Below are 16,357 nucleotides of genomic sequence, written 5' to 3'. Positions count from 1 at the left end.
ATATATAGGCTTCCATTATTTTACAGTAGCCAATCACATTTGGGAGACTCCCATTTGTATGCATGGAAAACGGATCCGTCAAAAAAAAGGATGAAACGGATGGTAAAAACAGACCAGACTGATGCAATGGATCCAGTTTTTCGACGGAACCGTCTAGCGGATTCGTCGAAAAACTGTATGTGTTGCATCTGTTTTTCACGATTTTTGACGCATCCGTCGAGTCGACGCATTATGACGGCCGCCTGCTGACGGAAGTGTGAAAGAAGCCTAACCTGTTTATCCACAGGAAAGCCAATGCCCCATGTTTCAGGATCATGGCTGCATTTCTCAGTGTATACCATCCATCCTCTATAATTTGCATGCGTAGTTAGTAATAAGACTGAAGCATTTTATCTGTTTGTATTCTTAAAAAGAATACAGAGAGATGTAGAGAAAGTTACCGTATATACTCAAGTATAAACCGAGATTTCCCCCTCTCGGCTTATACTCGAGTCATGCCCAGGGGTCGGCAGGGGAGGGGGAGCGGGGGCTGTCTAATTATACTCACGTACTCCTGGCGCGGGCCTGCACGTCCCTGCTTCCGCACCGCCGGTAGCTTCTTCCTGTACTGAGCGATCACATGGTACCGCTCATTACAGTAATGAATATGTGGCTCCACCTCCCATAAGGGTGGAGCCGCATATTCATTACTGTAATGAGCGGTAACGGTGACTGCACCATGCCAGGAGCAGGTGAGTATAATGGGGAGGGGAGCGTAGCGCTGCGCGATATTCACCTGCTCGTTTCGGTGCCGCTCCGTCTTCTGCATCTTCTGCAGTGACGCTCAGGTCAGAGGGCGCGATGACGTGGTTAGTGCGCGCCCTCTGCCTGAACGTCAGTGCAGAAGACGCTGAAGATGGAGTGGCACCGGAACGAAGTCAGGTGAATATTGAAAGTGCCGGGGGCCTGAGCGATGGAGAGGTATGTGATTTTTTTTATCGCAGCAACAGCAAATGGGACAAGTGTCTGTATGGAGCATCTTCTGGGGCCATAAAGTTTGTGCAGCACTATATGGGGCAAGTGTCTTTATAGGGCCATAATAAACGTTTGTGCAGCACTATATGGGGCAAGTGTCTGTATGGGGCCATAATCAGGGTTTGTGCAGCACTATATGGGGCAAATATCTTTATGGAGCATCTTATGGGGCCATAATCAACATTTGTGCAGCATTATATTGGGCAAGTGTGTCTATGGAGCATCTTATGGGGCCATTATTTAACCTTTATGCAGGATTATATGGGGTATATTTTAATATGGAGCATCTTATGGGGCCCATCATAAACTTTATGGATCATTATATGGGGCTCCTGATTCAATATGGATATTCAAAAACACAACCTATTGATGTCTCAATTTTACTTTTATTAGTATCTATTTTTACTTTTGACATTTACCGGTAGCTGCTGCATCTCCCACCCTAGGCTTATACTCGAGTCAAGTTTTCCCAGTTTTTTGTGGCAAAATTAAGGGGGTCGGCTTATACTCGGGTTGGCTTATACTCGAGTATATACGGTATCTTTATTTGCAGTTTATACCTTATGTATAAGGATGTGTTATGTATCAGCTGCCGATATTCACAATGAAAAAAAAAAACCTCAGCAAAATCCACAGTGGTAAATATCACACATTTTGCTGTGGAAACCAGACGGACATCTGGACCATAAATTACTGTAGCTGGATTTTCGGCAGGTAAATCTACAGCAGAAAAGTTGGGAGCGTATTCACACAATGGGAATGTACCCTATTTGTCCTTTTACAAGGGCTTCCAGTCACGAGCAACACACATTATAGAATGAGTAAAACGGGCCAACACTGATTGGACTTCGATCAGAGTGTGGGCTGAGTCAGTTTTTCACATACATGGACAGAAAAAAAGAACAATTTCTCCATCTTCACCATTCTGACAGTCCGTGAAAATCGGACCGCACCTGAATGTTAATGTGATCTGATTTTTCACATAACCACAGACTTGCATTGCTGATTTTGATCCGACCCTTGGATCTAAATTAGACATTTTTCCATGATTTTTCGCAAACCGCACGACCAGTGAAAAATGTGACATCTGGATGGCTCTATAGCCTATCACAGATTCAAGTACTATCTGAAAATTACAGAAGCACTCGAACGCGAAAATCAGAAGTCTGAATGAGGCCTAGCAGAGCAATCACCTACATGTGTAAACTTCATGGGGACGTTGGTCCTTAAGTCTCCATACAGTGTGCATATTGTCAGCAGCGTATCCCTCGTTTACACGGGAAGATGTGCTGCCAACTAACAATGATTTTAAGTTTGCATTAAACATTCAATCGTCTGGGAAGCGATCATTTATTTATTTGTTGGCTGATTGCTAGCAAATGTACACAGGGCAATGATAAAACGTAATTCAGGCAATCATCGGACCTCGTAAAATGTTCTCTATTAGTTTGTCTTGATAACGGCATCACACCGCAATGTCACATTGTTCGTTTGCAGCATTTTGGTGTAGAAGACGACCTGATATATGATCACGGCACAAGCAGGGTGAGAAAAAAAAAACAGCAAATTTTATTACATTTGATCAAATGTACATACATTTTCTTGGCTAATTAAACATAGGGCATGTGTATTAATAGTTTACATTGTGCTTCAAAGAGAGAATTCAATACAATAAAAAATACTGGGCGGCAAGAGGAAAGGTAATGGTTTCCTATCCGAGATTTGATACCCACTCTAGTAAGCAAAGGTTTTTCAGCTTCTAATCAAAAGTAACAAGTAAAGCAAACTGTAATCTACAGTATGTATAACTTACACGGTAAAGCATTGCTTTGTACAATTATCCAAGGACCTGTCCCATGTACCAACTGTCCAATGCTTTTCTATAGGGTCATTGTGCTTGAGAGATTGGGAAATGTGTTTTCAGCAATTCCTCATTGAAGTTTATGGGACAGACTGGTTCTTGTTAGTGATGAGCGAGTGTACTCGTTGCTCGGATTTTCCCAAGCACGCTCAGGTGACCTCCGAGTATTTATGACTGCTCGGAGATTTAGTTTTCATCTCGGCAGCTGAATGATTTACAGCTACTAGCCAGCTTGATTACATATGAGGATTCCCTAGCAACCAGGCAACCCCCACATGTACTCAGCCTGGCTAGTAGCTGTAAATCATTCAGCTGCCGTGATGAAAACTAAATCTCCGAGCACTAACAAATACTCGGAGGACACCCAAGCAACGAGCACACTCGCTCATCACTAGTTCTTGTAGATTGATTAGATCATTGTGGCATGAAATAAGCATGGCTCTCAGTTTTGAGCTCCACTTGGTTCCCTAGCCCCCCAGTTAAACCTCATTGATGGTGATGAGCTTTGCAATCTGAGCTTGGGTTGTCCAAACTGGAGTGTCCCTTGAGTTAAATATTTTGAGAAGCTCGTAAAGAATTAGTTTATAAACCCCATTACGAATGTCTAAGTTAAGATAGAAGGTGCGTAGGGGATCTTTGGTTTAGGATCCGCATCTCTTGGCCATGCTTTACAAAAATTACCATACAAAGACATCTGGAGAGTCTCTCCTGTGTCCTGATGCCCATTGATTGGAATATGAACTGTGCAATACAGGGGGACATTTCTGCTTATTGAGTGCCCCTTTCTAACAATTAGGCATTGACTAATGTGAAGAACTCCATGTAAAACCATGCATCATATATGTTCATTGAGCGGGGACTCTGCCCAAGCCCATTTACACTGTACGTTCGGTCAAATAACTTTGGGGGTTTTCATAAGTGCAGTGACGGATATAGGAATGGAGATTGGTCCAGTGAAATTTGCTCGTTACTAAATTCTCAATTCAGTCTTTCACAGGTTTCACTAAATTACCAGAAAAAAAAGAGCCGTTAACGTTATTGGTTAAACATTTCTGTAACCTTAACACTACAGTGGCCATATACATTAGACCATCTAATGTGTATGGGGACACTTTTGAACTTATATTGGTGGTCAGGAGAGCGAGCCATTGACTGATGTTCACTCATCATCCATCTCATCAATATTCGTCCTATGTCAATGTACGGTACTCACTGGATGTAGGTATTTGGTGGTAAACAAAATATTGTAAAATATTTCACCAGTCTATGATCTGCGAACCTGTGGTTCTTAAGCTGCTGGAAAACTACAGCTTCCCCTTTTTTTGCAGAATTTTTGGAGGAGCTTTTCTTTTCCTGATGTGGTTTTGAAGAGTTTTTTGTTTTTTTTCTTGCAGCCTTTTGATTGGACAGAGATCGTTTTGGTGCACTTTTTTTCAAACCGGACATTTTTCAAAAAAGCTTACAGGAGGGGGGAGGAAAGAAAAACTCCTCCTCCTATGAACAGCACAGTGAATTACCAAGAGAAATGAATAGAAGTTTTCGGAGCAGATACGCACCAAAATTCATCAAAAATGTATGAACATCTAGTGTGTGACAGTCAGAGCATACTGTGAATTGGTATAGCTGGAGCCAGACAGGGTGAAGACCATCATCCTATACTGACTGCTAATATCATTGGGATCACTTGTTACTGGATACTGCCATAATTACAAGATGAACGTCGAGTGTACAGCCAACGATGACAACCCACAGTAAAGGGACAGTCATTTACCACTTGGCGTGGGAGACTAGGGGTCTGCCAAGTATGTGCTTGACAATTAATCTTCTTCTGTTAAGCTAAAGTTTTTTTATATTCAACAGAACAAGAAAAAAATATATTTTTAAAACAGATTGGCATTAATGAATTTGGCAATACTATTGATCTTAGTGGTTAGCACTGTGTATTTGCAGCGCTGGGTCCTTGGTTCAAATCCCACCTAGGACAACATCTGCAAGGAGTTTGTATATTCTCCTCTTGTTTGCGTGGGCTTCCTCTGGGTCCTCGCGTTTCCTTCCACACTCCGAAGATATACTGATAGGGAATTTAGATTGTGATCCCCAATGGGGATAGCTATGTGGAATTAATGGCGCTATATAAGCGAGGAAAAATAAATACGGTAAATAAATCGAGCAGCATGGATAAATGTGAATTGATCATATGGGTGGTGTCGCTCCATTCTTTGTCCCACTAGTGGTAAAATATATATTAGTGCTCGGGACTTGGCTACCGTAATTCCGACAGCAGTCACAATGGGCAGAGAGGTACATTCCATAATTTGCTCCCTCCATCCGGTCATAAATAGAACAGGGCACAGGTTAAAAACAATTGCCAAGGCAAAGTCTGCTGCGTGGAAGAATCTTTCCTTACATCTGCCGCTCACATACTGTGCTTTTCAGAGACGGAAAACACAGCACGGTTTAACCTTCAGCCGGTAAAAGAAGACGCTATGAAAAATAAGTCCACGCTGGCATAATTATTTCTAGAAGCCCGCTGAGATAAACCTGCTGCACTGACTTTCAAAGTACGGTATATAGGAAAGTATTTCTCTAACCGGCTTAAGGAAGTCAACAGGGAAAACTTGTTGAAGAAAGTGTTACCAGCTGCAACCAGTGATTAGAAAAGACACAAAGGCGAGGAAGGCGACTGTTCTGTAAAGTAACAAATGTCCGGATTTACATTTACCATACGTTTCAATGAGATATTGCATTAAGACGATGGAATAAGTTCCTGGGGAGGGATATAAATCTATATATGTATTAAAATACATGTGGATGAGCTCTTCATTCACTATTGTGATGGGGAAAAAAATTGAGCATTATCTTGGAACTGTACTTTCAAAACACTTTGCATAAATCAATAGAACAAATATAAAAAAAAATTGTAATGTATCTCATCTTAGAGAAATATGCTTCCTTCCCCACTTAGAAGACTCGTTTACGAGTATAAGCCTGAACTTGGCATCCACTCTGAAAACAACTCAAATCCATCTTGCTGCCACCACATTGTGATATCATGTGACAAAGCCCATAATAATCTATGGAGAGGAGCACAGTGAGGAAACAGGCAGAGGAAACACAACAAGTTTGTGTTGAGCTGTCCAACAAGTCTTTTACCTCACCCCAGAGTTTAGTTCTCATCCATATAGCTCAGGATTGCTGTATATTGTTCTCCATGCTTTCTGCTGCTTGTCTCTATGTGCTAAATAAATTTAAAAAAAGGGAAAGAACAGCAAGAATCTCTCTATGTGCTGTAGTAATTTTGTGAAGTCAAAGTAAGTCTTGATGTGTTAGATCTATTCTAAGGGTCCAACACAATATTACGCAACAGAATTTTTATGTTATATGCTTAGTATCTTACTATTATTATTATTATTTAAGTAACAGACCACTATTTTTTAAATTCATTTGTGTACCTAGTCCCCCAATATATGCAATTCAGAAAGCATTACCTTATTTAGTTGTTTCTATCTAAAAATTCATGAATTCCGTCTCCTGAGTTAGGTCATGTGACGTAGTGGTGACGTAAAGGCATATAATTCCAAGGTGGGTCACACATGACCCAACTGAGTAGAAGGAATCCATTAATCTCAGCCACCAAAACTGCCTGTATAGTGAAATAGCATGGAGGACTGCAACAAGTAAAGTTCTCCACAGTTGAAGGGGGACAGAAACTCCTATCACAGTTACTGATGATGATTACAACTTTACGATGCATTTAGAGATTAATCATACAAGGCAGCTGGTCATGTGATGCAGTACTGATGCATCATGGGATTAATATCAGAGCACAGAGGAAAGAAATGGAAAATTAAATCTGGAACTTAAGAGGGTGGATGAAGAGAAGAAAGTGGAGGCTAAAGAGAAGAAAGAGGCGACTGAACTGCATGGGTGTAAGTACAGAGATCAGAGAAATGAAGAGTGTGACAATCAGGTAGAGGATGCAGGAATGGAAAAAAGTTTTACTGGACCGCTAGTTTCGCTTTTTTTTATTATTAGTGGCTGGTTTTAGACTAAATGAATCAGACTAATAATGTCTTTTAATTTAGTATAGTATATAGTATAGTATATCCAACCTTACAGACTGGTCAATGATGGGAATAATCAAGTAAAGCATCTAGAAATGTTATCAGTTCTTCAAACAGTCCTTAGGCTTACTTTGAAACAAATACTATGGCTAAACATCTTAAAAGTTACTAAGAGAGTAGCCGAAAAATATAATTAGGATAGGGCAAACAAGAAAACGCCATATGTTCGGTCAATGCTTCTCTAAATCTTTACAATAGGAAAGTCCCTTAAAATCTGTTCCCCTCTTGAAGAATTACTACATTTTAACCATAACATTTACTATTCCTGCCATTTTTGGGAAAAACCCTAATAGCCATCATGGAACTGGAGAATACTGTTCCAATCATAGTATCATGTCCCAGGTTAACATTAAGAAGACCCCTCTAACATACGCATGCAATAATTCTATGTGAACTATCAGCAGTTTCTTTAAATCTGTAGAAAATCCATATCCTTGCTGGGCAATGGAGCCCAGAGCGTTTTCACCTACACTCCAAAACAAACATGTAGTCTAAGCTTACTAATACGTTTAAATATTAATACTCGCACTGCAGGAATCCTGCGCTATAATTTGCAGTAAATGAAGAACGCGTGAGGCCATCCAGAGCTCCTACAACTCATTCTAAAGGTTCTATTCTGTCCGCCGCTGACTCAATTACTATTTGGCCACCTATGGTTTGCTATTTCCCTTTGAAGACGTGCTGCTCTTAAAAGGTCACGATAACCTAATTGCATCATAATTGACTCCGGTTGCTCTCATCCATTCAGTAATTGCAGAGTGAAGGAGACAGAAGCCAGAGCCGCCTCCTGCGTACTGAGCAGGTGTCAGGTCTATTTATCGGCACAGGATTGAGAGGTGAAACAATTCAGCTTCAAGTGGGTTATCGAAAGCTGTGTAACCAGAATAAATAAGGCCAGTTACCTTCCTTTTATCACAGGCTAAAAGTTGATTTAAACAGTCAATATATCGATTTAAGGAGCTTAACGTTGTGAAACCTTAGCAGACAAGAAGCACGTTCGGCGCTGCCAGTCACAAATTGCTTTCTACGCTTTGTTGTGCATTGTGGTAAAAGCGAGATATTATAGGAGTTTCTTCTAATCTTATGGGCCATTTGTTGGTGAAGACTTGTGAAGAATTATTATGACGACAAGGCCATGAAACGTAACCTTCTTATGAGTGTTAAGACGATTCATCTTTTCTACTGAATTCCTTTTATTGCTAATGGTGTAAACAAAACATGGTTTGCCTTGATCAACTTGGTTTCAATGCCTAAGGTGGGTCCTTTAGCGATAAAGGCCATATTTGAAGGTTATGCCTAAAGAACATCTATATACGGTACTATGAATTCTGGATAAGAGTGGGTAAGATAGCTAAATGTGTACACAGGATCATACAGAGACATGTCAGCACACGATCCTTACCGTCTAGTATACAGGGAAAACACCAAGTTAATGGTCCTTTAACACTTTTCAGTACAACACTAGTGAATTACTGATGGTCCCAGCTACTGACAAGTATATGTACAAAGTAGCTCCTTCTGAATAAAAACGCCGAGTTCTGGACCTTATCGTTACTTACTATATCCAATTAATACTTGAGGAATGTGAGACATCATCTATTAACAGTGAACCGTCCCTTACAAGACATCGGAATATTATAACACTGGTACACAGTATAGTTTTATATTCATTGCAGCATACCCAAGATAAAGGCCCCATGTTGTGACCAGCACATATACAGAAGATGGTACTGCGGGTTAAACGCTGTGACAACTTCTTTAACCTGTTAAGAAAAAATAATCACAGCCAACCATCGTCATCAAGGCTATAATAGACTATCTCATGATAAAAAAAAAGAGATTTGTCAAAATTGTGCAAATAAATCCGTCGATTCAGCCATCAATCACTTATACAACTGGATAACACCACTAATGAATATGCCTTAATGAATATAAAACGTGTTCTTATGCATGGATGTCGATCTGGAGGCTTCTCAGTGCCTCAAACCATGTTCTTTATTCCACGGTGCAAGTCTTTAGGAATTGATCCATAAACTGGAAACACATTCTTGGTGACTTAACCATATTTGTAGGTGTGTGCAATACGATTGTATTGCTAGGTCTGTTAGCAGCTTATTACTGCTGAAATGTGCTTAATCCAATAAATGTATCATCTCCTGTACGTCCAACTCAGACTGTGGTCTCTATAGTTTCGATGATCTCAAGATCAGTCTTGGAAGGTGATACCAAGGGAGAAGGCTCCAGCCCCCAGCAACCATCTGGACTGCAGTCTTCTTCTGAACTAAGGTCTGCTCCTTCCTCTGTATCTTCATCACATGATTCTAGATATGGAACGCCAACTGCATTGATTCCAGAGTCCTCGGAATTAGAAGGTGAAGAGCAGTGATCTATTTTTGGTCCTTCTGTGTCTTTGGGTGGATATACCTCCTGAAGGAACTCTCTTTCAGGCCGTGACCTGATGCAGGGTGGTATAGAAGGTGGTGGTTGTGGCGGTTGGCGCTGGACATAGCACATCTTCCCATTGATACATTTGACCTGATAATTATCAAGGAAGAGGTCAGAGATGGTACAGTAACGTGGAGATTCTGGTATAAATGGAGGCTGGAAGGAAGAAGCTACTTTGAGAAACTGCTCGGCCAGCGAGACAGATATCTGCATTGTGTTGGTTTCTTCCTGGGGTTCCACTGGGATTTCTGTGCTTGGAAGCTGTTCCACGGGAGTCATTGGTTGGTATACATATTTGCCTGAAACACAAAAAACGCCCGTAATTACATTTTATCTACCTCAAACCTGGCACGTTATAAAAACAAATTTTCACATTTATAAGAATTTCAAATGTTCTCCCAGGTTGGGTCTGGCTGCATGCGCCCCAAACTCTGCTCACAGTGATGCCCAACTGCAGCAAGAAACTGAGACCAAATGGCCTATGGGCATCACGGTGGTCAGAGATGTGGATGCAGAGAGCCCAGCACAGTATGGGGTCTCACTAACGTTTAGCACTTGTTCCTTCACAGTGTAGGAAAAGAAGACAGAACTTCTATCAAAATAGTAAGCATTTGTTCACGTTATGCAACGCTCCAGCGTGAGCCATCCAGCATAACTAATGAGCATTAATGATCATTGATTCAATTATATTAACATATGGGTATTCATGCAAATCAGAGAGTGAGAATCAATACACAGCGGTATACAATTGCTATACATAAGTGCTACTCAATAAACTTTCACACTGCATTCCCAATTAATCAATGGTGTTAATTAACACCGACATTTCATAATCAATCATACTCAAGCGAATCAGTTCAATCATAATGTAATCAAAGCCCTTCACATATACATCATTGCCGCATGCGATCCAGGTATCCTGGCGAGCCAAGTGCGCATGTCAGAGTTACTGACCTTCCCTTCTCTGACCGAGAGGTTGCATCAGTCAATGCTCTGCGCATGCGCCCGTCTGCGCCTCCTGCCCCACAGCCGGAATACAGTGTGCAGCTGCGAGGGGGATTCAGGGCATCCTGTGCGCAACCATAAACTAAGGGAAATGATGCCCTTGTTATCTCCCTAGAAAGTAATTACGGCATAATTCTATCTCAGCAAGTGAAGAGAATTCATGTTAGCCAGGGAAGACCCTGAGATTGTTACCACCCATTAGCCAGGGAAGACCCCAAGATTGTTACCACCCATTAGCCAGGGAAGACCCTGAGATTGTTACCACCCAGCATGCAGGTAAGCACTCCTATTCCATACACATTCAAATTAATCTGTCAGTATGATTCAGCTATGTAATCTGAGCAGCATAAAGTAGGAACAGAGATCCTGATTCCAGCATTGTATTAGTTTACTAAGTGCAGCATTGACAGAGCTGCCAGATCGGTGCCGGTGGCGAGATTGGACTAGGATGTACGAGGCCAGTTGTCCTGTAGGGATAATCTCCTGCTGATAAAACACTAATTGTATTGAAACAGCTAAACACAGCCTAGTAAGTGACACATTACTGGACTCAGACTTTCTTTCCCCTATATCATGGTTGTCTCAGATTACATAGCTAAAACCTGATGACAAATTCCCTTTAATAAAGGGGTGTGGCCATTCCTATTGGTGCATTTTTCTATTGTTTGGCCGATTACCCACCCATGTGTAAAAGGTCCTTAAAGTTCAGAGGGAGTCTAAAAAGTCCACATTCAATCAGCAAGTGACAACATATTCTAACGTGCCATAATGCTAACTTTTTCTTAGTTAACCGTGTGAAATACTTGAAAAGTTTTTAAACAGTATAGAAAAGCTTGTGTTTGTGACCATTCGATTGCCCCCAACACAATGGCATAATATGGAAGTGGGTGCCAGTGAAGAGAACAACAGTTAATAACCGTTTCTGGAATGGAGATGTCTGTCTTCTGCAGTCTGTAACGAGTACGAAAGGATAATTTGAGAGATTGATCCGGGTAAATAATTGGATTTTCATTGTGCTCTAAGGAAGGATTTTTATTTGGATTCCTGCGGTAGAAGTAAATTGGCAGCTGAATCCGCAGGGATTTTGCTCTACTTTAGTCTGAACCAAAACAAGAATTAAGGAAACGATGATCTTAAAGGGAACCTGTCAGCAGTTTTGGCCGATATAAGATACGGCCATCACCTGTCAGGGCTTATATACAGCATTCTATAATGCATCGTCTTGGTCCGGCACCTCCCATCTTCTTATGATCGCCACGCTCCTAATTGCTTCTTGTGGATGACACGACCCTGCATCATCCACACAGGCTCTTCTGCGCAGGCGCACTTCTCTGCCCTGTTGAGGACAGAGCAAAGTATTGCAGTGCGCAGGCGCTGGGAAAGGTCAAAGAGCCCTGCCACCTGCGCACTGCAGTACTTTGCTCTGTCCGCAACAGGGCAGAGAAGTACGCCTGCGCAGAAGAGCCTGTGTGGATGATGCAGGGTCGTGTCATCCACAAGAAGCAATCAGGAGCGTGGCGATCATAAGAAGAAGGGAGGCGCCGGACCAAGACCAGCGACACCCATCGAACTGGACCGCCCCGCAGGTGAGTATTAATAAAATGTATTTTTCTTCTCTTCCAGGCTTATATACAGCATTATAGAATGCTGTATATAAGCCCTGGCAGGTGATGGCTGTATCTATTATCTGCCAAAAATGCTGACCGGTTCCTTTAATGGTTCTGGGCCTTTGTCCTCCTGATCACATACTGGCAGAGCTGCTCTCAGGCCAATCATGGCCCCAACTGCTGAATGTCACGGTCCCGTAACTCATTCTGCTCCCGCATTCATAACACTTCATGCACACAAGTTTATTCGAGCTTAGTACAACCTGAAAGTCGTACACGACCATAATCGACCACCCATAAATACATACAGTCTGTACCTTTCTACGCTTACAATTTTATATAAAGGTTTTCCTCTTAATTTAAGAGGAAAAAAAAGGCAACTGATGCCATATTACATAACAAGGAACAATTCTTCCAAAAATCCCCAAATGGTGCAGCAGAGTGCCTACTGGACCGGGGTATTTAGGGAACCAACCTTCCAGCTCCCAACACACCGCTCTACAGTGAGCATGATGGGGACAGTGATTAGAGAAGGTGATCATTGACTTGTCCCCTAGGCCAGGTTTACACCAGCCTTCATGTTTGCCAGTTGATTAATAGACAGGCCAACCGTGCTTACAATGTAAACCGTATGATCAGTAATAATAGGTTTGCTCTCGGTAGCACATATCCTTCATGCTGCCGAGAATCATGATCATTTAAGCAAGTCAAAAGATCATTTCAATCGACCAACGAGTGCTTTGCACATTCATCAAGTGATCGGCGGCCTGTTTGCATTGCATAATTATCGGACAAAGAGCGTTCCTACGGATGCTTGATCTCTAGAATGGTGCGGTGTAAATGCACCAGAAAATCAGTGCCGTCAGGCTGCGTACGGACACGCCCCATTGTCAAAGAATAAATTCAATCTATTTTTTCTAAAGCCGCTCGCTGTGATCTTTTCCGGAGATGTGAATATGTCCTGCTCTCCAAGAATTCCCTCATGAATAGTCATGAACATTCCAAAAAAGGAATTCACGACATTCAGCATAATGATCACAATTACCCTCTGCCAACAATGAATTCCTCTTGCTGATACGCCAGAATACATTCTGTTTGTTCCCGTATTGCAGAGGTTCCACAAATACGCATAGCATAAGTCAGCAGACAATGCCAATGTAACTTGTCAACTAGAGATATTGAAAATAATCCAAAGTGAAGATCGTGGGGAAAATATTCAATAGGATTATTCGGAAAGGCGGATGCAACATTACAAAGCAAATTAAATACTTGAGGTCTCATAAACCCCATCTTACATTTAACCTCTGGTCTACAGTACATATAAAGCCTGGATGGAGGTTTCACAGCAGGTCACAGTTTATGCAGCGGAGCACCCCTGATGAACAGCTAATCAGGAAGGAGAGCAGCTCTGTACCGGCAGCTCCTGCTCTGGGGGGGGGGCACAATTACTCCAATCAGCAGACTGGTACCTATGTATCTGCATCCCACTACGACGGCAGCTTTCCCAGCCAAAACAAGCCGTTTCCCATAGCATCTGCATTTTGAAAGTGGTTGTCTATAATGAGGCCCTTCAAGGGTGTGCGCAACACAGAAGGGCTGTTTGGGATTTTCTTGGAAAGCACTCTTATCTATAATAGTGAATGGCGTCCTTCACATGTCTGTGGTCCATGCAACATTGGGGAGACTTGTCTGATATTGAGCCAAGTGTCAACTCAAAGTCAGCAATGCAAGTTCTATAGGTGTTAGGACAAAATTGGTCAGCAATCAGAAGTCCTCGGAGGGCTCTACGTTTGTCACACACTGTTAAATAGAAAAGACAAATTTTTTTTTTTTGTTTCTCATCTGATGAAACTCGGACCAAATTAATGGTAAAAACCAATACAGAGACCAAACTCTGATAAAAAAAAAACTGGTAAAACTAGGATTCATTTTTTCATACATGAAAAAATCACTGATGTCTGAATGAGCCCTTACTGAGAAATCAGTGTTTGAATTAATATGCAAATGGCCAAGGTAGATGTGAAGCCTCTGTCACTCCAGCTCTATTCCCCGCCCAGTGCCGCCTCCTCCGGCTTCACTGACAGCCTCTGTGCTGTGTGACTTCAGGCAAAGGAGGAGGCGGCACTGGGCGGCCCGTAAACTTGGAGCGACAGAGGCTTCAGATCTACCATAGTCCTTCAGCCTGCTTCAGCTGATCAATTCAAATTCGGATTTCTCAGTAACTGTGGTACGGACAGGTCATGAAAAAAAGTATAAATAGTTTGGGGGGTGAAATCCTGCTGACAGATTCCCTTTAAAGAGGACCTTTCACTGGATTTTTCAATTTAAACTGAGCATTTTCAATTGGTGCGATTTTTATTCTACCTCTGTGCCCTTCTGTTCCAAAGTTATACCCCCTACCCCCCCGGTAATAATGGTGCAAATTGTCCCTTTAACCAACTGGGCGTATACCACAGAACTTTCCTGTTGTTGTAAACTGTGATTTGATTGGCCAGCATTAGCGGAGAAAAAGCAAATGCCCACTGAGAAGTTATGTTTTACGTGCACAGATCATTTGTACCATTATTATCCAGGGACATAACTGTGGAGCAGAGGGGCACAGAAAAAGAAAAAAAAAAATCAATGGAGCAGCAATTGGAGGAGGTAATCGGTTTAAATTACAAAAAAAAAAAAAAAAATCCAGTGAAAGGTCCTGTGTAAACAAGATTTGGGACAACTTGATACATGTTGATGGCTGATTGACTTCTATTAATTCCAACCACCAAACCGCTGCACTACGCAGCCTGTGTCTAATAGCTAGTTATGGCCGTGTCTGATAACTAGGAATGCCATATACCTGGCGTCTGTGCTGATCCAGCAGTCTCCATGTAGAGATAGCAGCATGTCCGGACATTAAGCCTTCGCTGCACACTACAATTCGCAGGGTAATGGCGTCCTCATGAATAAACATTAATGTAGTTACAATAACGGAGTTATTATGGCGATGGGAGGACAGTGCATTAAAGTAATAAGCGGGATGGGAAGCTAGAAAGAGAGGAGGCAAAACAAATGTTAAAGTAGGCACGTGTGTGCATCTGAATAAGAAATCATACAGGCTGCCAACACAGACTCCGCACTTCTCCAGTCCCATCATGTTTGCACCAATAAATCCTACAATTAGTGGACACATGAGAAATTATATCTTAGACACTAAAAATGGAGTTTCCAGCACTATACAAAGCAGCATTGATCCACCATGCATGTCCAACGCCACAATATGGCACCCATAAAAGTTTATCGGACCATACTGTGTGTGATAATGCCCTGGTAATGATGTGTAGGAATTATGAGAACACTCCCCAAAGCTAAAAAAAAATTACAAAATTGTGTACACCATTGTACATCTTTTACTATGTGAGGAATAGTTCACATAATAATATAATATAATAATAATATAATCTTTATTTTTTATATAGCGCTAACATATTACGCAGCGCTTTACAGTTTTTGCACACATTATCATCGCTGTCCCAGATGGGGCTCACAATCTAAATTCCCTATCAGTATGTCTTTGGAATGTGGGAGGAAACCGGAGTGCCCGGAGGAAACCCACGCAAACACGGAGAGAACATACAAACTCTTTGCAGATGTTGTCCTTGGTGGGATTCGAACCCAGGACTCCAGCGTTGCTAACTACTGCGCCACCGTGCCGCCCATGAGCTTGTGATGTGTCTTTTTGACACAATGTTCTGAAACAGCGGTAAAATTGTAATGATTTTACCATGGTCCTAGAAAATCACAGAAAAACAACCTTACAATTTCACGCCATGGGTAGATTGGGCATCACTGACTCCAGTCCAATTTCTCAATGCCAGATTCTTCACCCTGCACTACACAGAGGACGGGAAGAGAGTAACAGACCACATGCGACACATGGAGGACAGGCAGTGAAAGACCCCGTGCTACACAGAGGACAGGTAGACAAAGACCCCACACTACACACAGGACAGGTAGAGAAAGACCCCACGCTACACAGAGGACAGGTAGACAAAGACCCCACGCTACACAGAGGACAGGTAGAGAAAGACCCCACGCTACACAGAGGACAGGTAGAGGAAGACCCCACGCTACACAGAGGACAGGTAGAGGAAGACCCCACACTACACAGAGGACAGGTAGAGAAAGACCCCACACTACACAGAGGACAGGTAGAGAAAGACCCCACACTACACAGAGGACAGGTAGAGAAAGACCCCACACTACACAGAGGACAGGTAGAGAAAGACCCCACACTACACAGAGGACAGGTAGAGAAAGACCCC

At 42.1% G+C, this 16,357-nt stretch overlaps 1 protein-coding gene across 1 annotated transcript in view; it reads right to left on the bottom strand.

Moving 5' to 3' along the window:
* Positions 1 to 2,560: 2,560 nt before the first annotated feature.
* Positions 2,561 to 16,357, bottom strand: part of C7H3orf70 (chromosome 7 C3orf70 homolog) — a 139,520-nt gene continuing 125,723 nt past the window's right edge. Inside the window, exon 3 of the mRNA XM_069733554.1 lies at positions 2,561 to 9,743. Coding sequence (XP_069589655.1) covers positions 9,169 to 9,743 — 575 coding nt within the window. The 3' untranslated portion in view covers positions 2,561 to 9,168. The remainder of the gene's footprint in view (positions 9,744 to 16,357) is intronic.

The sequence above is a fragment of the Ranitomeya imitator genome, chromosome 7 (assembly GCF_032444005.1).
Source record: "Ranitomeya imitator isolate aRanImi1 chromosome 7, aRanImi1.pri, whole genome shotgun sequence".
In the NCBI taxonomy this organism is placed as follows: Eukaryota; Metazoa; Chordata; class Amphibia; order Anura; family Dendrobatidae; genus Ranitomeya; species Ranitomeya imitator.
The sequence above is the reverse complement of the archived record's forward strand: the minus strand, read 5'-3'. Positions and strand labels throughout refer to the sequence as shown.